Source organism: Lethenteron reissneri, chromosome 20, assembly GCF_015708825.2.
Source record: "Lethenteron reissneri isolate LAM-NWPU_2019-01 chromosome 20, ASM1570882v1, whole genome shotgun sequence".
In the NCBI taxonomy this organism is placed as follows: Eukaryota; Metazoa; Chordata; class Hyperoartia; order Petromyzontiformes; family Petromyzontidae; genus Lethenteron; species Lethenteron reissneri.
The window spans coordinates 18,741,211-18,763,418 of record NC_083798.1 but is presented as its reverse complement, the minus strand read 5'-3'; the positions used below and the strand labels follow the sequence as shown (position 1 = coordinate 18,763,418).

Below are 22,208 nucleotides of genomic sequence, written 5' to 3'. Positions count from 1 at the left end.
CAAAGCTATCACGAAGGGGGTTATGTTTCACACGTTCATCCTGCAATGGTTTCACACTAGGGGAGCAATGCTGCTACGTGTAAATCCCATGTGAGTAACTGTGCAGGTCATTTTTCAAATGCACACCATGACGCTGGCAGTCGAAGGCCCACTATGTTTTTGTGAACGGCACAGAATCTTGAACGTTAATTCACCCTCAGAATTAACCAGGAGGGCCTAGCAGATTAGAACTGCGACCATCTACAGCAAGTGGCGTACGCGCCGCCGCTGGGCCATGCCTGTTACTTACGTGATATTACTCTCTCCGAATTAGCGTATTTCACTTTCATTACATTTTAGTGATAACAGCAATTTGTTGTCACTGTAGCCACTGCTGCCCTCGTGTTAACTTGAGCGGATGACACAAAAATGTCCCCCTTTGGCCTTTGGAATAAAACAAACTGAAAGTATTTGTAAAACAATCAACTGGTATTTGATCAATTATGATAATCTGATTGCATACTGAATAGAGAAATAGTATCAGATGACTGATATCTGGCTCAAGTGATGCGATTACTTATAATGTGCTACTCCCCAACTCCACAGCACACTTCTGTTTGCACACCGGAATCTTGAAAACAAAAGAGAGTGGTAGTTTTGGCAATTTAACAAAACAAACATCCAGTAAAATGTTACTATTACTCCCAACAGTAAGCGATTCACATTTTATGCAAGTTTTTTTTATGGACTCCTAGGAAAAGCGGATGGAGAAACCCCCAGATATGTGACAACGTTTGTCCTGCCTTTGTCTGGAGTAATAAGAGATAACAATAGATGAATTCTAATTCCCATGCGAGAAAAAAGCTTGATCACACTGTGCTGACGGAACTCTGGAAGTAAAGACCTGGCCAAAAATGTTCGGCTTAAACAAATGTGGCTGGGAAACAGTGGTTAACATAACCCGATGATCCACTAGAATGTTGGTTGCATTTTAATTGTGTGTGATTAAACAGTGCCGTCAATTGAATATTACCAATCATACACGAGACTCCATCCAGCTATTCCACTATCTTCAGCAGAAATCCCATATTAACGCCAAGCCTGAAAGTTAGTCATCCCATTCAGTAGTCATTTTCCTGGACGAGGTCACCAAAGACCACGCCTCACTGTCAGAGAAGCAGCAGAACTCCGTCCGAGGGCTCTGCCCGTTAGCCATGACTCCCTAACCAGTGTCATTTCTGAGTGTTTTAAAAATTAAACATTCTACGCATGGTTATTGCTTGGAGGTTGTAATTATAGCTAGGGCTATGCCAAGATCCTGTGTCAATTGTTTCATGGAGAAGACGGTCCATTAATAAATTCAACCAACCGATGGAATTGCAAATTAGCATGTTATTATTCTTACAAGCCAGTCAGACATCACAGTCTCCCCCTCATCGAGTGAATGTGGGGAGGCTCTCATCTCCATTAGCCTTACCCCGAGCCTTGAGCCAGTTGTGGAAATTCCATACCCTACAGCGGGAGTCAATCTCCATTATGGCAACCGATGTCGACTTCCAAATAGGGAGTACTCTTTTTATCGCTCCTGCAGGGATGATAAGCCTGGTCGACTCCTTGTTCAGCATTGTCAGTTGAGAGCTTTAAAGCACAGAACCACCCAGTTAGACATTAAGAGTTTCGTTCTAACACCTCCACGTGCCTCTACCACAAACTGCGCTTTACAGACGCATGAAAACCCAGTTGCAGGGGAGGGACTGCAACACTTTGCGCACACATTTACATCGGTGTAAAACACATTTACATTTCCTCAGGGTAGCACTCCTGAAGGACAGGGGGGGAAGGGGGGACTTCTACACATTTCACAATGTGTCTGGGTTACGTTGGCCACCGTCCACAGCTCATGTCATGGGTTTGCATCAAGCAAACCCCAGGTGCAGTGACCAAACTGGATCTGTATATAGTTATTGCTTAGGCTCTTAGGTGAGAAACTTCCCACGATGGGTTTTGCAGCTTAAAACATAATTCCGTACATAGCGTTACGTCAAATATTGTTGCATGGTAAATGTGTGCCATAGCAACGAATGGTAAATATTTAATATTTCATTGCTATGGTAATTCATGTTCAGGAATGTCCTTTCACAATGAACCTATTCACGGAAAACACCACCACCACCAATGTTCCGCCAAGGTGGCACGAACACATTAATGCATGCGATGCCATTTATTACGGTGGCTACGAGATCGTAACCCAGCAGGCACAGAATGAGTCACCGATCGCATGACCTGGGTAACTGCCACATTTTTGGGTCGTGATTCCGAGTCGCGTTCTCATTCGTCCTGCTCGTTGCCATCTCCACTGTAACCATCCACCTCCTACAACCTCCTACGGTCTCGGTCATGTTTGTCTCCCCGACTCTTCAGTGCCATTAACCTGAATGTGATGTGTGCATAGAGTGCGCATGAATCGTTCATAATTCGTGACTATGCGCACAATTCAATGCACGTGTAAGAGCATAAATAATCGAGATTTGCATGCCTAATAGTAAACCACCAAAGCAAATCATGCATGGCTAAGGCTGTAAGATCGTGGTTCGCTCAAATTATTGATGAAAAAAGCTTACATGAATTATGACACTTCCACCTTGACTTGAATATGAGTGTGTTAAACTCTTAATCCAATAATGGCAGGAATCTTTAATGAGCGTGTTAAGGTGTTTAACAGTTCAGTGGAATGATTTATGTAATATATTTGCTCCCTAACGCAAACAGGTAATAATGACTCCACGAACTATAAAAACTACCCCCTCACCAAAAAACTGGCAGGCTTGCATTCGATTTATGCAAACATATAAAATGCGAAACTCTTGTGAAACCTACAATTTGGGATTGGACTAATGGCAGGGTTTGGACAAAATAAGAACAACGGGGACTACACTGCAAAGTAATAACGCCTCATCCCAGGTATTACATTCATGTTTAGAGCACGCAGACGTGTTAAACGTTCCATTTGAATCCTGCTTGTGTATGTAGCAAAGACAAAGATCCCCCGTGCTGTTAGCGAGCGCCTATGAAGGCCGGCACGGAACACGGGGGGTTTGGGTGGCCAGCACCACGACCGACCGCCTTCGTCTCCCCAGTGGCGATGTTTACACACCGCACCAGGTACCAATTTGAGACCGAATCGTCCTCGGGGAGGCCCAGGACCGGTTCAGATAATCGTTACTGGTGTTGGCCGTAAGAGGGAATCGAACTCGAGATGACCACAAATTGCTAGTTTAACAACATCAAAAAGGAAAATGAATGACAACAAAGACATATTTATCAAGTGATGTTTATCCACAGTTTAACCAAACTAGTTACCCACAGTAATACGGCCCATGTATTTGAGTACCATTCCACCATGTGTAACGAGATCCCTGGTGCATACATCGACGTGAAATTCTCTACAGCACTGACACTGCAGTTTGTACGGTTGGCACAGTTTGCTTGGTAGGAGTCTTTACTTTAACTTCACAGTGAGTCTTTTTCTGTAATTGATCATCACGGTGATGCAATCTCAAAATGCACTCATCAGTGTCTTAATTTCATAGCTAAATAAAACAACGTAACACAGTGCATTTCAGATTAAAAAAAAACCATTCGGGTGATTAGATGGCAGAACGATCGTTGAAGCCACATAGATGTATTCTTAGGTGTTTTCGGTAAAGTCACGTAGGTAAAACATCTAAATTAATAAAAATAATAAAATAAAAATCACGACGTTTCGGAGGCAACACAAGTCTCCGTCATCAGGTGGGACAGTCACAGCCAGATTAGCTGCATCAAGTGAGGCTAATCTGGCTGTGACTGTCCCACCTGATGACGGAGACTTGTGTTGCCTCCGAAACGTCGTGATCTTTATTTTATTTTATTATTAATTTTGTTGTTTTACCTACGTGACTTTACCGAAAACACCTAAGAATATGATTCCTTGCAGTCAGGAAAGCTTCAAGTCTAGAGCCACATAGATGGTTTTGTTGCTAGGGTATAGTGACGAGGCCTAGTGTGGCTGTGAGGACAGCCTTGCCAAGGTCCCGATCGGTGCTTGTGGGCCACAGGCCGAAAACTATTTGCTTTGTTTAGGGGCCGTCCATAAATGACGTCACGCACCTAGGGGGGGGGTGGGTCAGACATTTGTGACGATGTGTGCCGAAGGGAGGGGGGGGGGGTGAGAAATGTGACGTCACATCAAAATGCGCAACTTTAAATAAATATAGACAACGCGTTCGACTTAATTAAATAGACTTTTTAATAACATTTTCTCCTACAACATCAGAGTGCAGCGCCACATTAAATACGCACTGCAATGACAATAGTTTAAAGCGATTTGAAGCATGTTTTATTTGGGGGGGGGGGGGGCAGAGCTTTGTGACGTCATATTTGAGGGAGGGGGGGTCTGACTTTTTGTGACGCCGTGTGACGAGGGAGGGGGGTCAAAAATAGTCCAAAATCGCGTGACGTCATCTATGGACGGCCCCTTGTGACAAAATACATCGAATTCATATTCAATGCGATAGGCTAACACAGGTTCAGACATGGATGCACACAGTCACATACACAGGCATACACCACTAATCAGCAGATATGTATACACATGCTGACACAATGGTCTCCCATTTGGCCGATAGACTGTTAAAGCAAGCGCTGTTACAAGCACTGTCTTATTAAGGCGAGCAGAAGAGCCTGTTGAGGCCAGGTGATGTGGCTAGAATCACAGATGCCTAGCCACCTTTGTCTCCCTGGTACTCATTCCTGGCTGTATTGATAGAAGGCCCCAGGTCAGGTTCATGGGCATTAACTGCCATTGGTGTTGTGCATGGTCAAAAACCGCACAAGCCTCGCTGCCAATTGCCACGCAGTGTGCAAACAACTAAAACATCACACCAACAAACACATTCATTTAATCGCACATACACACAGTGGAATTTCTGGGACCATTTTCAAGTGGAATATCTCCCAACACAGGAGACACGAGGACATCAGTATTGAGAAGTGATTCGCACACACACGCCTGTAAGGAAAACCACACGTGACAAAAACACAACAGCCTCGTTCACCTGCAGTGTTTGTAGCAAGATGGGTGTAATTTGGTGCCGAGGAGTGTAGAGAACACTCATGAGTGAGCTCAGAGGTCCGGGTCATGCTCAGATTGCAACTGATACTTGCATCAGTGTGAGGAATAGAATTGCAGTGAGAGGTAGCACGGAGCTCCAATCATTAACTCCACTCTATATGCACGCAAAGGCACAAACAGAGGTTCGCATACATATACACATTATCTGCAAACCAAAATCCCCCATACACGCTCACTCACTTACAAACATACAACAGCAGTCAGTGCAATGATTGGTCACAGTTCAGTGATAAAGCTAAAAAAAGGTAGGAATAAAATGTAAAATTGCGTGCCGGACACACACAAACACATAGCAGTGAAAAAATGGGACTCAAAATAATAAAAACGCCTGCATAACACTGAAGACAGAAATTGCACGTACCAAGCGCCAGAGCTCATTGATGTCTTTTCCAGTTTTCTCCTTACTCATTGCAGCTTACTTTTTTATTCAACGTACCCTCGCTTGTGCAGTGTTGGACAATCGTAGTAAAACGCGGACATTCCAGTGACGTCCTTCATGCGAACGAGCTTAAAACAGTTCTTCAATAAAAAAAGTCTCAAGTGAAAAAGTCCGAGTGCTCAAAAGGGCATTTGGACAGCACTAAACTCTATCAGTGGCACCCAGCCAGTGGTATCAGTTCCATACTCCCACGGCAGGGAAAGCCAGTCGAGGACATCCACAGGACATGCACTGTCGACATCCCACAACGTGGGGTTCATTTTGTTGATGATGATGATGACGACACCCAGAGTTGAACTCTCGCGCTCGAAATGTGAGTGGGGTGTTCTTGCAATGGCGTCACCCACTGCAGGACTAACACGAACAACTGAACTCGGGGGTTGTTTTGAAGTCCACTAACTACTGCCGCCCTCCGGAACCAAAGTTTCCATGCACGCCTGCGATTCACATCGTCTTGGGACCGGCGAACGCGCCCGGCAGCACACTATCGGTGGATGAAGCTTCTCCCTCCCCCCACAACCCTGCGAGCTGACGCACCGGCGCCATCAGATGCTGTGTAGGGGTTTGCTGTGCCCGCCGAGCGCCCACGTGTGGCACCCCATGCTGCCCTGGTCGTACGTGCCGCTCAGCGCACGTCGCCGTCGCAGAGCCCCCCACGGAGCGGCGGGGCCACCGAGCGAGGGTCGTGACGTACACGCGGGAAGCATCGTGGGGCCCTCGGGCACGGCTTCCGCCAATGCCGCCGCTGCCTCCACGGCAAGCGCTGGGCAGGCAGATAAGAAGGCGTCTCCACCAGCGTCCCTGCTTGCGTCTCTCCCGGTGTCTCTGCTTGTGTCTCCGGCAATGTCCCTACTTGACTGTCCACCAGCGTCCCTGCTTGTGCCTTTCCCGGCATTCCTACTTGTGACTCTGCCAGTGTTCCTGCTTGTGTCTCTCTCGATGTCCCTCCAGGGATGGGTGCTGCTGAGCTGGTAGGCGTTCAGCTCGTGGGATGTGAGCTGGGTATCGCACGGCTGGTGGGTGCTGGGCTGATGATTCCCGATATAGGTGCTGCAAGGCTCACTGCTGTTGGCTTGGTTGTTGCTCGGCTGGTGTGTGTTGAGCTCAACGACGCTAGATTGGTATTTGCAGGGCTGAGTGCTGCTGAGCTGGAAATTGCTGCTGAATTGGTAGGTTCTGCTGGGCTGATAGGCGATTGCTTCGTAGGTGCTGGGGTGATGGTTACTGGTACTGCTGGGCTGATAGGTGCTAGGTTGATGGTGACTGGTACCGTTAGGCTGATGGTTACTGGTACTGCTGGGTTGGTAGGTGATTGCTTCGTAGGTGCTGGGGTGATGGTTATTCGTACTGCTAAGCTGATAGGTGCTAGGTTGATGGTGACTGGTACCGTTAGGCTGATGGTTACTGGTACTGCTGGGCTGGTAGGTGCTGGGTTGATGGTTGCTGCTAGACTGGTTGCAACCAGGCTGATGGACCTTTCCTGCCATTGGTGAACTCAGAACTGAAACTTGGGGTAGCAGAAGCTTGGAGAGGCCTGTGGATTTTAAAATAACAAGAGCGTCATCACCTGGGCAGTTAAACGGATGCATGTGCTCACTCGAAGCACAGCTCTAAATCAAACGCACGAGCTAAGCACACGCAAGTGTCGATCCTGCTCAATGCACCAACATGGCAGCACTCGTATTTACCGGTGGGCCCAAGTCCAAGGTGAAAATTCTACATTCCCATTCCAGAGGCCAGTCTCTGCATACATAATGATCGCTGTAGATTTCTAACAAACTGTTTCCTATTTGTATCAACCACCCTGGAGGGATTATGGGCTTAGTCAACTCCCTACCATTGACTTTGTGATTGCAAGCAGAGGGCCCAAGCCACAGCACCACCCAACGAAACTTACTGATCATGGTTCCTCACATTTAAAGGAATGTCCAGCCACTTCGCACATCAAATGCAAGCCATTTCAATCACAGGACTTTCCACTGCTGTTAAGTTTGCTTCACGCAACATTGTTATCTGGACTGGCTGAGGCTACCTTGAACAAAGGACAGGTGCAAACCAGGGCACAATCTAATCGCGAAATCATCAACAATAACCAACAACACAAGCCGTGCTTCTTATCTGCGAAGCGTTTTCCATGAAGATTTTTTTTTAACGGATCAAGTGTTGGTCAAAATGTCAGGACCGACAACTCAATTGCTTATCACATCAACACCTTTTGCGTGAACTGGTTCATAAAAAAAGAAAACGCTTGCAGTTTAATAACAGAAGACAACACTGGCGCACAGCTGCACTCCGGTGCTGGTATTTGACATTTCGCTCCCATAGACAAAGCCAATTCAAGAAACATTATTGCTGTTATCTATTACAACTATGACAGTGCTGGTTGTTGCTGGCTTCTTGACGTTTTAAACCCTGGGGGCCTGTGCTCAACAACTGTGTTGAAGAATATAGTCTATTGCACCGGTTAGTCTAAGGGTTTAATTTAGCCCATGGGCCCCTATCTAAGGCTATGGCTGGAGATTAAATCTGCGGGGCCACTGCTAGCTCTTGGAATCTCGCGATAGTCTATTGGCTCTCTGCTATACTTTGTCTCCCCTGTTTTAGTGTAAGGAGCAGAGTAATCACACACCCAAACTGTCCCTCACAGTGAACAAGGTGGGCTTATCTGCATTAAGCCCTCGCAGCGCAAGGCAGCAGGAAGCAATGACTAGATCATAACGATGATTCCTAAGAAGGATAAAACCGGTGTACTCATTGTTCTACTGCTGCATAAAATAATGTGACGCGAAAATTAGAATGTTGGTCTCAAATGAGACTGTGAGCACTGTACATACAGTACGGCGACGTCACGTGACACATTAGGCATGATGAGAGTACCCATCCCATGGTCACAATTTCAACAGTTGCTGTCCATAGATCACCATTTTGCGTGCAGTATTATTACGACTACGTTGATTAGTTTCCAGAAGGTATTCACAGAAAGTGTTAGAGAGTTGGTCTGCTGATAAACTACCTGCATAGTTCTCATTTGGGATGACATATAGCAACATCGTCTCCCTCCTGCACGTTCGCAGGACCCTCCTGAAAAGAGTCTCGAAACAGAGTCGTTCTGTTAAAAAAATATTAAAATTATTTATTAAACTATTTTATTTTACCAGCTAAGGTCCACTGAGCTATGTAGCTATTTTTCAGAAGCGACCTGGCCACAAATGATGGTTCCAACGAAGTGGCTTATCACGACGAAATTTCGAGCAGCCAAATAATCTAAATAACATGTTCCTAAACATGGAGGGAAAAACCGGAGGACCCGCAGATAAAATCCACGCGACAATGGGGAGAACACACGCAAACTCCAAATATACAGGCGTCGGGGTCGGGATTCAACCCACGACCAGGGGAGGTAGTTAATATTTTGCCACCGTGGTAACCCAAGATTTCACTGCATAAACAAGTGGAATCGCAACCATAATAATATTAAGTACCGAGGGCGCGGAGGAGCTCACGGCGCACGGTGGCCGTAAACGTGCGCACCAGGCACAGCGTGCTGAGGCCCGCGAACAGCAGGTTGTACGACAGCACGATGTGGAAATTTCCAAGCCAGTTGAAGCGGCCAAAGTTGCCGAGCAGGTCGAAGTTGGTGATGCCTGCAAGCACGGAGACACAGTGGGGGTGAGGGGGCACAGGAGGTGACGCGGCTGCGACCTGCATGACGTGCAGGCGAGGTGTGTGTTGATGTACACCTCGTTTTACATGGTACCAATTGCGACTGATCGATCGACTGATGGACATCAATTTAATCGTCTTAGAGCATGGCGAGAACTGAAATTTGGCACGATTATAGTTAAATATATGCTAACAAGAACAATCCAAAAGCAAATTTTGTTTTCACTCATAAAGCAGAGAAGAGTTAGCCTAAAGTTTTACAGTTCTCGAAGTGACACGCTAAACACTTAAACGTATATAATATCCATCATCAATGAACCAATAATTTGCTATCCGTCCAGTGGGATAATGAAAGTAAAAAGATTGGCAAAGTCTATTAATGTATGTTGAACTTCTTCTGCACTCTACGTAGCCAACTGTGTTAATTGGAGGTGTGGGGGAAGCACAAAAAACTAAACACAAAATGCAGTTTTCAATTTAGTCTTCTACCGGTTATCAGTATAATGCTCACACTCAGCTTGATTTAAAAAAGTTAATTTAAAACAACTGCAAGGTCTAGGTCAGGGGTCGGCAACCTACGGCTCCGGAGCCGCATGCGGCTCTTTACGGGCTGCTTCTTGACGATGAGTACGTATGTATTCAGATGCATTGCGGCTCTTGAAATACTGAATTTTGTACCGAATTGGAAAGAAATGGCTCTTCTTGTTATTTTGGTTGCCGACCCCTGGTCTAGGTCAAAGAGTCATCATGGCGAATGCCGTTGATGCCACCATGCATCCCCCACACTCCCTTCCTTCTCAGCTGTTTCACAGTCAACATCTGAACCCCAAGGTCAGCTTACACAGAAGCCCACCATGTGGCCTGGAGGTCTTCCTCTTGGTCACTGAACTCTGGGTGCCACTCCAATGCCCCTCTCAGAAACCTCTCCCCTTCTTCCTGTGCATCTGCCCTATCTATGACAACTTCCTCTGACTGATTATGTCCACTGTTCTATCTTGCCATGGACTATTATCAATTCTCCAACCTGTTTTACCCGACCTGACATAAAATTTCTCGTATCCTCTGCAAGCACTGCATACAACCATAATTTGTATTAATGCTAACATAATACTCAGAAATAGAATAACAGTTTGAGGTCATTCGGGTAATGTCATTGCTTGAGCTGATGAGCCAATTCCCTTTTCAGTGTTCGTGCCAATGTGGAGGAAGCCATAGTTGCAGCAGAAAGCAATGCTTACGAGACGAGAGCACTTCACGTTTTCACAGAAGGTCATCAGCCTGCTTGCTGTACTCTTCTTGCGAGAGGCATACCACACTACACTGCAAGTGGGGGTCGTGTACGCTGTGTGCAGGTGCAGAAATTGCAGGGACAATGCTCATCGCAAATTGCTCCGATGGGATCAAACTGGTTTGTAGATGAGAACTATTCATTTCATCTGAAATAAAGTAAGATTTATTTGCATGTTATTAAAGTTTTTTTTCTTAAGGAATCCGTCGTCATCTTCATTGCTTTTTTACAACGGATATTTTCCTCCTCATATTTTGTTCCATACAGTTCATTTATTGCAAGAGACTTTTGCCATAATTGGCTCTCACCTTGTTATAAGTTCACATACGTCTGAGTATAGAAGGCGCAAACCAAATGAATAATGGAAAGACATTCCTATTTTATCTATAATTAATTTTTTTTTGCAGTTAAGTGATTAAAATACCAGTGGGAAATTTGTATTTTCAGGGAGGCGATGTGCAATGTTTGCAATATCGCAATTGTACCACATCCACCTCATGTAAATTTTAAATGTTATGGTATCGAGTTGGGGTCAAGGGGGTTAACGGTCAACGAAGTTGTTTCTAGCATCCACTGCGAAATGCAACGTTTGGCTAGGACTGCTAATTCTTGCCAAGCTTATTACACCTTTTCTGTGTGGTGGAAAAAAAACACGTTTACGATTAACAGCAATTGATAACTAAACCTTTCCATTATCCGCATCTGCAATATCACGGACAATCAATGCAATCAGCTATCAGGATTAATTTGCTCATCTAAGACCACCACCCCGATTCAATTGTGAATGAAGATTGTTTCATTTAATACAATGGACATCCAAGCAAGGCTCCTTCAAATTAATAACCATTTAGCAACTGTGTGGGATTTAACTAATATGATAATGCCGAGCAGTGTTAACACGTTAAGGTAACAATCTTGATTTGAGGCTTTCTGGCGGCAGGAATCCATACTCTTTGGTTCTTTCGGTAAAGTCACGTGGGCATAAAATAAAACAAATCACGACATTTGGAGCGCAACTCAAGCATCCGTATATCAGGTGAGAAAACTTGGCCTGATGACGGACGCTTGTGTTGCGCCCGCAACGTCGTGATTTATTCAATTTTTATACCTACGTGACTTTACCGAAAGAATCAAAAAGTACGTTAAGGTAATGTACATTGGCAACTGCTCTGCTCGAGGAGGTCACGTGACAGATTCAAGTGCTTTGGGTTTGATGAATAAGTTGCCTGGCGTACGCACCCACCTGCATTCACCACCGTTTTAACTCGCCGGTTTAACCGCTCGGCCGTCTACTCATACATGCACTCGCACATAACATGCCGTGTGTTCACGCACACATGCGAGCACACACACAGTGGACGGGTGTGGGCGGGGCGAGGAAGTGAGGAGCAATGTTTGTGTTTCGTGCGAGTGCCCCTGTCATGCCTGCTCACGACACGTGGCGCTCCGAGCCAAAGTCAACGCCTACAAAGCGTATTTTGGGTTCCCAATGTTTTATTTTCAAAAGTCCAAACAACGCAGGCACTGTCACGGGACCTCCACAATCAACGACCATTTGTCGACGAGCACCCATCGTCGTAGCGCCCTGTGTCCAAGCGACCAGCATGATCGCACACGCTAAACAGCTCAATTTCCACGCAATCGTAACTTTAACATCATCCGTTGCTTCCATGACCAGCTCCAAGTCACGTGGACCAGTCCCTTCCTGGGGCTGTGCCCGTGCCAGTGTCTTACCACAGGATTGAAAGTGGTGCCTGAGACTTCATAACCGAGCTGGCTCCCTGGCCCATTGGGCACTGAACTTAAAATCGGCCATCACGATTTATGGGCCGGACGAGGGCAACGGTCGCGATGTCACGCGCCTGAGGCACGCGATTAGCCTGGCTCACTCTCGAAAAGTGTGTTTCGTTTACAAACCACAACCAGCGTTGCCAGGTCAATAGACTCCGGACGGTTTGTGCATGCGTATGCATTTCTGTACTCTTTGTGAACTGCATGTATGTGTCGAGGTGCAATTGTGTTTGTGTGCATGTGAGATATAGTGCCAAGGGCATTGCGCTATGCACACATTGACCAGAGTTGGATTCCCGGCCGGGGCTAGAATCGGTGACAAATTATGTCTGTATCAGTCACGGGCCTACCCTATGTCACTTTAGCCTCAATTGTGTACCTGGTGTGGTGCCAGAACTTGGGATACAAAGGTGGCCAGGCATGGTTATGGCCACACCAAGTCCTCAGGCATCCTTAATTTAAGGTCACTTATATTTCTCTTCTTGGTTCTTTCGGTAAAGTCACGTAGAATGGAAATAATTAAATAATAAAAATAAAACATAATAAAATAATTCTCACGACGTTTCGGCCACAACGCAAGCAGCCGTCCTCAGGTGAGACCAGGTCTGTCGAGGCAACAGCGTCTGAATTCACTTATATTTATAGAGCGCCTTCACTTAAGGTGCTTGACATAGCTTACAAAACGATGACAGAATGGAATGATGTAGTTGGCAGGGGTGCACAAGGATTGAGAAATAAATCACAACAAAACAATGTACTTCGGGATCAGAACTTGCCCCAAAAGCCTATGCAGGCATATGGTGGATCTTTGTCTCTGCGTGTGCGATGTGGTGCAGTGAGTTACACACGATGCTACAACCCTAGCAACTGTGGTTCATTTCCCAGCCGTGACACCAAACATCAGTGGCGAGTGATATCTGAACCTGTCCGGAGCCTTCGCTAGGCCAACTCGGCCTTAAAAAAACGTACCTTGTGGAGGAAGTTCCCACAAGTACTGGCGAGACTAAAGGTGCGGTTGCTCACCGCACCACCGCCTCTCGCCCGTTCCAGCCTTAACAGGTGCGCACTAGCAACACTTGCCCTTACAGTCTATAACGCTAAGAGGGGGATTTTATCTTTGTGTGTGTATGCCTGCGTGCGTTTGTGTTTTGGGCGTGAGCACCACGTACCTGTCCTGTGTGTTTTGTCACTGTTTGCTCAAGTCGGTGCAGAATTGATTTTTACGAGATGGAATGGGAACTTGAAAGTGGTGGCTTTTACGGCGCCTTTGATTTGCTTGCTCTGCGGCGGCATTGCTAGACACCCACACAACGCAATCTCTCCCTCTACTGGGCAGGGCTCATTGAAACTGGGCTACGTCAAAAGGCACTCGGTCACATAGCGTGGCTCTACCCAAAGGCAACCGCTGTATTTAAGCTGTATTGAACAGCAATGGATTCCTGAATCTATCGAAATACGTGGGCTTTCTCTGTGTGGTTTTCTCCCACATCCTGTACACTCATTTGTGAAACTGGCCAAACATCTCAATGCAGGAGCCTACTGAGACACAGTCGTGAGACTCAGTGAGTCTATCGTGGGTACATGAAGGCCATTGTTTCTTATTACAGTATGCAACCCGAGACGTGGTCATGTTGCCTCACAGCAGGATGTGACATGTGCTCGGAGTGAATGTGACCGCTTAGGACTCACCCAAAGTTCGGGACAGCACAGGAAGAGCAGAACTCAGCACCAACAGGCTCACACAGTTACCGATAATCTGAGAGTGGCACACACACGGAGACAGACAAATACAAAAAGACCTGATCAGCACTATACACCGTCTCTGCTGTTAGAGATCACATTAATAGCCAAGTACCTACTGAGGCCAGGGTGATCACCGAGTAAGTGGTGTGGCCAACACCATGCTGATGAGAACACATATCACCAGGCACTCATTAATGGCCAAGGTGTCCAAAGATTGCCTGGCATGGGTCTTGCCAAACCACCCCCTCATGCACCATGACGGCCTGAATAGGTTCCCGCTAGTCTAAAGGTGCTCACAAGCTACAATAGGTGCTTGCTAGGCTACACAGGGGATGTTTGTCTTTGACACGAGTTTGTGTTTCAGTGTGAGAATGTATAATAAAGCAGGGAATGCTTATTAAAAATAGATTGGCCAAACATTTCCATGCACACGTCCTCATGAAAACAGGTCTTGAGACTCAGAAGTTTTCTCAGTGCATCGTCACACTTTGAGTGTCAAATTGAAATAACCAAATTAAGTTCCCCACTTGTGCCATACGGAACTGGACAAATCGAGGTGGAGTTTATTCCCTACTCAAACTGGAGTCACCAGGAACCACCGATACAAAACTTTTTAAAATGTTAATTAGATAAGGCCCATCGGGCTATATGGCTCCTTTTCAGAAGCGAACAGGCCACAAATGATAACTTAACGAAGTGCCTTATCATGGTGAAATTTACAAACGCATGTTTCTGAATAGTCTAGCAGTACTGATTGGAGAGGGGAGCTTCGTGGTGTTGGGCAGCGCTCAGCTGTGTACATTGTGGGGCAATGCGCTGCACTTGTACCTTGGTCATTGGCATGCTGCGGTTTCTGGGTAGAAGCGTGCAGAAGTGGGGCAGGCTGTAGAATCCCACCACAGACGACACCATCAGGTAGCTGGGCGTTGGATGACGTTAAGGTCTGTACACTGCCAGCGCATTCTCGGATTCCTGTAGAAATGTCTAGCACAGCTGTCGGCATGTGGGGTGGGGGGGGATAATGCGGGGATGGGCCCTTTGTGTTTGAGACACTCACCTGTGGGGAAAATGGAGCAGTGCCTGTAAGAGGTGACACAACAAATACTTCGATCTACACATGAACGAGTTTCAGTGTTATCTTCTCTCACGTGCCAGGTGTCTCCGGGTGTTTCAGTATCATAATGCAAGCACAAAATATTTCATGACCAGTTTTCCAAATTTTCCAAACGGAACCCTGTTGGGACTGAGTCCTGAGGCTCAATGAGACTTCTCTGTGTAACTATAGATTATTAAAGTATCACGGACAGGTTAACAACATTGTGATTTTAATCCTTGTGTTGTTTAAAAAACATTCCATTTTTATTGTATACATTTGTTTTAAAACTGATCATTTTAATGTTCTTTAATAGTGACTTTTGTAGATGATTGCATTAAAATGCTCCACCGGACAATTAGAAAAGTAGAAAATAAGAGTGCAAAGCAAAGATATCGAATTAACCAATTTAGAAACAATTTGAGATTATTGCTTACTTGCTAATGTTGCATATATTGCATTGCGTGCCCCCAAGTCCCCCTTCTAAAAAGCTATATTTCTCAACGGGCTCCCACTTATTTGAAATAAAACTATTGATTCCCTTCACAAAAACATTCATAAGTAAACTAAGAGCGTACACATGTGACATTTTGACTCTTACTCTTGTTAATCCAGAAAAACCTCACCGAGTCTCATGGACTCTTTTGTACGTATGTATGTACGTTGAACTTCTTTCGCACCGTACGTAGCCAACTGCGATAATTATCGGAGGTGCGGGAATGGGAGGGTCCTGCCAAGTTTTTTGCAACAGAGGGCGATGTTGCTATGCGTGTAACCCCAATTGAGTAATTAGCAGTACATTTTCAGCATGAGGACGTTTGGATCAGTACCAGTTACATAGCTATGAGCAGAAACCAGAGGACACAGGAAACTCATGCAGAACAAAGCAAGAACTCCCTCGGCCAGAGTTGGAAATCGAACCCAGGCCTATCTTGCTATGAGGCACGAATGTTACGACTGCACCACCCAGCCAGCATGAGCATGTACGTGTGGGGATCTGGGCGTGGAGGCTGCGAAAAGGATACAAGATGAGCGCGACTTCCAAAGTGGCTCCCAGAGGCCCGAACGCCGAGAGAGAGGCCTTCCCAAAGCCCACCTCCTACCACAGCACAGGGGCAAGACAACGGACCGCACGGGGGGGGGGGGGGGGGGACCCATGGGGCCGGTGGGCATCACTGTGACGAGGTGCCGTGGTCACTTTCAACAGGGAGAAGTTAGCAATGAGGAAAAGGGCAAGAGAAGGAACAGCCTGGTGTGGCACCGCCCAAGTCTCTCCCGGAGAGAAGCAAACGTTCATTACGTCTGGCCAGGCCTTGCAGGTTTACAGAATGCCTGGCAACAAATACGATGTCGTGTATGCACACATGTATTGAACATTATACTTTGGTCTGGCAAAACTTGATAAACCCCCCAAAAAACCTGTATTATGTGCAAAACAACGATACAATACAATTCGAATTTACAAAAAGTCTAAATGCAAAGGCATCTTGGGATGCTGTTTAAGCAACACACCAGGTATGTTTGAGTGTATCATTTGAACCATCAACCTACAGGCTTTCCAGATCAGTAAAAGCTAGTAGTGTTAGTTTACACAAGGTAAACCCTCTGCCTGGGTTTTATTTCACTGAGTCATCATCAGGGTGTGGTCTGTAAAACCAATGCCACCGAGCAGTTTGATTTTATTGGCAAAAGCCATTAGTTAACATTGTGGCTTGAACAAAAATACTCTAAATAAATAAATATGAACTTTGCTGGAAAATTACTTGTTCAAATAAAACAAACAGATGCTGGAGCTGTTTATAATTATGAAATAAAGTAACATTCGATCCATTGACCACAAAACCTCTTGGATCAATGTTCCTCTGTTGGGTTTTCTGAGGAGAATGTGCAGATCTCATATGTGGGGGCAGCAGCCACGTCAGCATTCTGATGACGATCAGGGGCTCTTTCTCTCTGCAGACCTTAGCCTCAAACCAGTAATTTTCAAATGAGCAGCCTGAATAAAGCCTCCACCAATCACAGTGCTTCTTCTTTCAAATGGCTGATGTAAATGCAGAAGAACAGCTACAATTCCACATTCAGGTGGTTAAGCCAGATAACCACATCAGAAGCAGTGGAGTGTATCGCCGTGATGTCTCCTTCATGTGTGTGGATCGGGCATTGCGTCGTTATTTGTTGTACTGTCTATTCTGGATGACCACAGTCACACACTGGAGAGTTTTTAATTTTCGATTTATGCATCAGGTATCCGCATCTGCCACGGTTTGTGCAGATGCAATTTAGGGTGGACCATGAGCTTCATGGAAAATCAAAACCCAGGGAGCTTCTGCTTACAGCACGAAGACAACACGAAGGACAGTACTCCTGGGCTCACGCCGCCAAAGTGAAATGCACCGAATGAGTTCGCCACGTGTGAGTGCGACTTGCTCAATATTTATTGATAATCAGGCGAGAGCCCGTTGAGGGTGAAAGCCTCTTCTGCAAGCGAGACCTCGGTCACAAAAGCTGGCACAGCACAGAACATTTGCAACAAAAAAGTAATCAAGAACCACGGTGTACTCTGACAAAATATCTGCAAACCCAATGAAACCTTAAAGCAGAAAGTGAAATTATTGAAATAAACTTACGAAAACCAGGCAAGAGGTAATACAAAAAAATTGCCTAATTTATATAAATACCAAAACCTGTTGCAGTTGCTTATGAATTAGTTTCAATTAGACCGGATGACTCTGTGGCAGAGCATGTAACTAAAAGTCGGAAGCATCCGAGTTAAAACACTATTTGGGGTCAACCCAGCCAATCGTTTCCCCAGGATAGAGACATTGAGCACCATACATTGTGAAAATTCAATAGTCAATGGTTTAGAAATACTCACCCTTGTCATAGGAATGTGGAAATCACACCTCTGGCGCAGGGCTGTAAACTACTCTAGCACCGCACAATGCCCTTTTGGGTATGGAGACACTTTCAAATTTAATCTTGCTTATGAGAGATTTACAAAAAAAAGAACATTCTAAAAATGTAAATGATGACATCAAATCACTGACAAATGATCTTTCGGCCACGAGGTTTTCAAATAAGTCAATCCGAGCGGCCCATCATACTGAAGGTACACTTCGTCATCATAAGGACTCATCATCAATCCACATCCAGCTACAGACTGCCAAGGACAGGTCCCAGCAATGAAAAAAGTAGAAATTAATAAAAAAAAAATCAAGCGAGAACTCATGCACTCGGGTTAATTTCCACTAATTAAATAAAAAAATCGGATTAAGTGCTTCCTCAGGCACCCCCCCCCCCCCCCCCACGGACGTTGAAACCGTGCGTCTCGAAGTCACTTTACACTGTCCTGGATGGCCCGAGGATGCCCGCCAGTCCACCACCGCCAGGGCATCCTGTTTTAACTCTGCCCTGCTCTAAAATTAACGGTTTGCAAATAAACAACGGCTGCAGTGGAAGACACACCTAATTAGCAGTGAGCGCCCTTCCCGGAATCCATTTCCCTTCCACAGTCGGGGCGTTATTCGTTCGTTGCCAGCGTGCGCGGATTTTTTTTTTTTAGAGAGGGCTCGCGACGTGTGCCCCCCGCCACCCGCCTCCCCCCCCGGGGCAGACTCGCGAGCGTCATCCTGGCCTCGGAGTTTCTGGAGCCTCGGCGAGGATACATTAAGGCCATTGTGTATAAAATAAATAGAAATACAAATAAACCCAGCGGTCAGATTCCTGCCACATATTCAAGTGCGGTTAAAATTAAAGCGAGGGGAAAAAGGCACGAGAGCGAATCTGCCGACAAGCCACGTCAGCGTGGGAGCAAGGGAGATATTTGTCGTGCTAAAAATAACGCGTACTTTACCCCAAAATGTGCACTGGCACTCTAAAGGTCAAGCGCCACGTCGCTATCGGGAATGAAAAAAGTGAGCATTGGTACAGAGGAAGACCTCTCTAGGCCTTTAATGTCACTGACCTACTGCATGTGTGTGACCTTTCACCACAACAGGGCGATCATCTTTGCGTTTCTCTCTGTGAGGAACGTCGTTACGAAAAAAACAATCAACAAAAAGCGTCTCTCCCATCTTCAAGCAAACTTCAGGCACTGCTCACCTCGGCCGGCAGCCCCAAGCTTGTAATCGATATTCCACATTGCTATATGGCAGTAGGTGCTTACCTATGCATAGGATGATCGCTGTTGAATTCTCACAAAAGTGGGAGTTAATTTATCGACCCAAGATCGATGGTGGACTAAGTTAACCGCCACATGGATTTTAACCCCAAATTTGAGTCAACGGGGGTCCTTGGTTTCATCCCCCCCATGTAAAATGCTAGTTATAAAAATAAGTTGACCAAACATCTCAATCCAGGACCCTCTTGACAGAGTCTGCTTGCTTTTGCGTGGATTACCTGGATAAATACATGGTTATTTCTCAAGTAACCAATGCCATATAGCTATCTAATTTGATCACATAGAGTCCATTACACATCGAGGAATGGAACAAAAAAAGGACAAGACATGGTTGAACAACGTAAAGAGATTCACCGTATCGATCGTTAATTGCGTTGAAGAGGTTCCTCAGCACATCGTGACCCTGAAAGCGGCAGCACAGATAATTATCTGAGTTATGTGCAGGTGGTTTAACCATTACTTATGGATCTCGGCTGCCGTCACAGTTGGGATCACATGGTAGAGCCCGAATACAATATAACACAACATAGTGTACAGCACATAACAAAACAAGCCACTTAAGTGCATGCTGTTTGTCAGTGTCATTTTCCTTCCAATTACCAGTCCCATTTCAGTCCCATTTTCCTTTCAATGGAGCTAAACAAATACAACTTACACGCAGAAATTATTTAAAAAGTGGACCATACACAAACAAGCACGCGGGCAAAATACGGAGTGAATTCCTGCCGTTTTCGACCAAAACAAATGTAATGCACGCACGTACAACCACTGTAGAGTAGGAAGTAATGTTCATGGTTTTGGAACGATGGTTGTCATCGAAACAAAATATAAGGCTGATAATTTAAACAGAACTGCGACTGCTGGTTGTCATGGAAACAAAGCGTTGTAAAACGTCCAGGTGTGGTACACGTCATTTGAGCCAGTAGGATTATAAAGGTTTTTGGGTTAGATTGCGTAAGTATAAATGTGTCGTAACCCTCCACCACCCGACACAGCCAATTAGTAAGGGATTTGTCACGTAAACAAACCGCCAATTAGTTACTACTTCAGCCCACCGGTGTGTTGGAGAGTACATCCACAACATTTAACAATTTGAGTACGACGCTTCGCTGGTAATTAAATCTAGCATCATCGGACGATTTGCCAGAATAGTTCGTGTGATCCAATTAAATTTGTGTGATCCAATTAATAGAGTAATCGAACTGATAATCGTTGGAGTAATGTGTGACTTAAATAATCGGATAGTCCAGCTCTAGATCATTTAACTTACCGCCTAGCATAGTGTAGGCATCACCACACTGTACTGTACCATGTAGTCTAGCGTAATTTTATTCAGCCCAATCAATGCGTAAAGTGTGTCGGCGCATGCTACAGTTGGCCAAATATTCCACTTGCAATGCATACCTTCAGCTTGACCACAAGACTACGCAGATGATTCTGGCGACGAGTGGCCAAAACTGCGCACGTCAAGCTGTCTATGGAGAGATTGCTGAGAAAATATTGAGATTGCTGATGATGAGTCAACTGTTACAGTTAACCATTATCCCCCAGTAAACAAGCTCCAATTGCTTCTATCTGTCTAGGGTGTGGGGACAGGCCGAGGGTTGATCTGAAAGGGCAAATTGGCACATTCCATTCAGTCATGGGGGCAGTTCGGTGCGTCTGGCCGATGAGTCTAAAAACAGCGTCCCCTGTACGGGGAAATAATCACTTTTCAAGAGGAGTCTTGTCACGGGATGATTCATACAATTAATTCTAAGTAAGTTGTGCTTCGTATGCTTGAAAGGAAATTGGTGTACCCAGAGAAAACACAAGCATACGAGGGGAAAACACTCAAACGGTTTCACACAGACAGCTGAGGAACTCATTTGCTACGTTGCCATCTCGTTGCCATCTCGTGGCCATCTCGCACACCAGCGGGGTTTAGGAGACTCGCAAAACACTATGTATGTTTGTTGAACTTGTTTGACACCACACATAACTGCTAACCATTCTAATCGGAGGTGCTTATGTACAAGTGTAAAATTCCTTAAGGCACACGCATCGCATGCGTTTGCGTGCATGCGTGCATCACGTGCACGCCCTCCGGCCATCTACGAGACTAAGCCTACAGCTCCAGGCCCAGCCTTAGCTTGTAGCAGCCAGAATTGATGTTATGGACAACGAGCAGTCGACAGAGATGATGGATTAATCCAACCCCACCAGTGAGTAGCGAATGAGTGTGCAGGCGGTGCAAATGCACCAGGGCCTACGGGCCGGATGGGCCCAGTCATGGGGTGTTTTGCCCTTAATGGATCATCGGTGAGCCATACCCAGCAACAGACTGCTCTGAATGCCCACATTTAGCAAGCGGTCACTGGCAATGGAGGATAACACACGAGCACAGCCAGGCCTCTCACGTTCATATGAATAGCTGTCAACCCCTTATCAGTGTCTGCCTTATTACAGACCAATTCAGACTTGATTGGTCACCCCGTGTCCTTATAAATCTCAACGTTCATCCAACAACGTCCAATCACAAGGGAGAAACACAAAGTAATAAACAATTTATTTTTTTGCCTGTATTAAAATGGCTGTACGCAGTATGGACCTTAAAAATAAAATTTCCTCGTACAAGACTATGGGTAAACCGTATGGGTTGACAGGTATGAATATGTTCAAGTCAGCACAATGCCCTGATGCAAGAGCCCATTATTATTTAATTCACAGTCGATGAACAATCAGCAGCAGCTAAATGTAACACGCAGACGTTCGTGACCAATATTATTATTATTATCCATAATAGATTGTTGTTGGGTCAGATCGCTTAAGTAAAATTTAGCAATAGGTTTTTACCATTTTATCTGGTACAAAGACTGA

The 22,208-nt window shown here is 45.6% G+C and overlaps 1 protein-coding gene across 3 annotated transcripts in view; it reads right to left on the bottom strand.

Moving 5' to 3' along the window:
* Nucleotides 1-3,914: 3,914 nt before the first annotated feature.
* The window catches only part of LOC133344910 (protein LMBR1L-like), a 63,859-nt gene continuing 45,565 nt past the window's right edge, over nucleotides 3,915-22,208 (bottom strand). The window contains exons 13-18 of one of the 3 annotated variants that reach the window (XM_061555239.1): nucleotides 16,195-16,268; nucleotides 14,905-14,995; nucleotides 14,023-14,089; nucleotides 9,074-9,235; nucleotides 6,983-7,125; nucleotides 3,915-6,919 (exon numbers count right to left, since the gene is read on the bottom strand). In XM_061555239.1, the coding sequence (XP_061411223.1) occupies nucleotides 6,137-6,919; nucleotides 6,983-7,125; nucleotides 9,074-9,235; nucleotides 14,023-14,089; nucleotides 14,905-14,995; nucleotides 16,195-16,268 (1,320 nt within the window). In that variant the 3' untranslated portion in view covers nucleotides 3,915-6,136. Of the gene's footprint in view, nucleotides 7,126-9,073; nucleotides 9,236-14,022; nucleotides 14,090-14,904; nucleotides 14,996-16,194; nucleotides 16,269-22,208 lie in introns of all 3 variants that reach the window. The other 2 variants (XM_061555238.1, XM_061555240.1) reach the window with 2 other exon arrangements.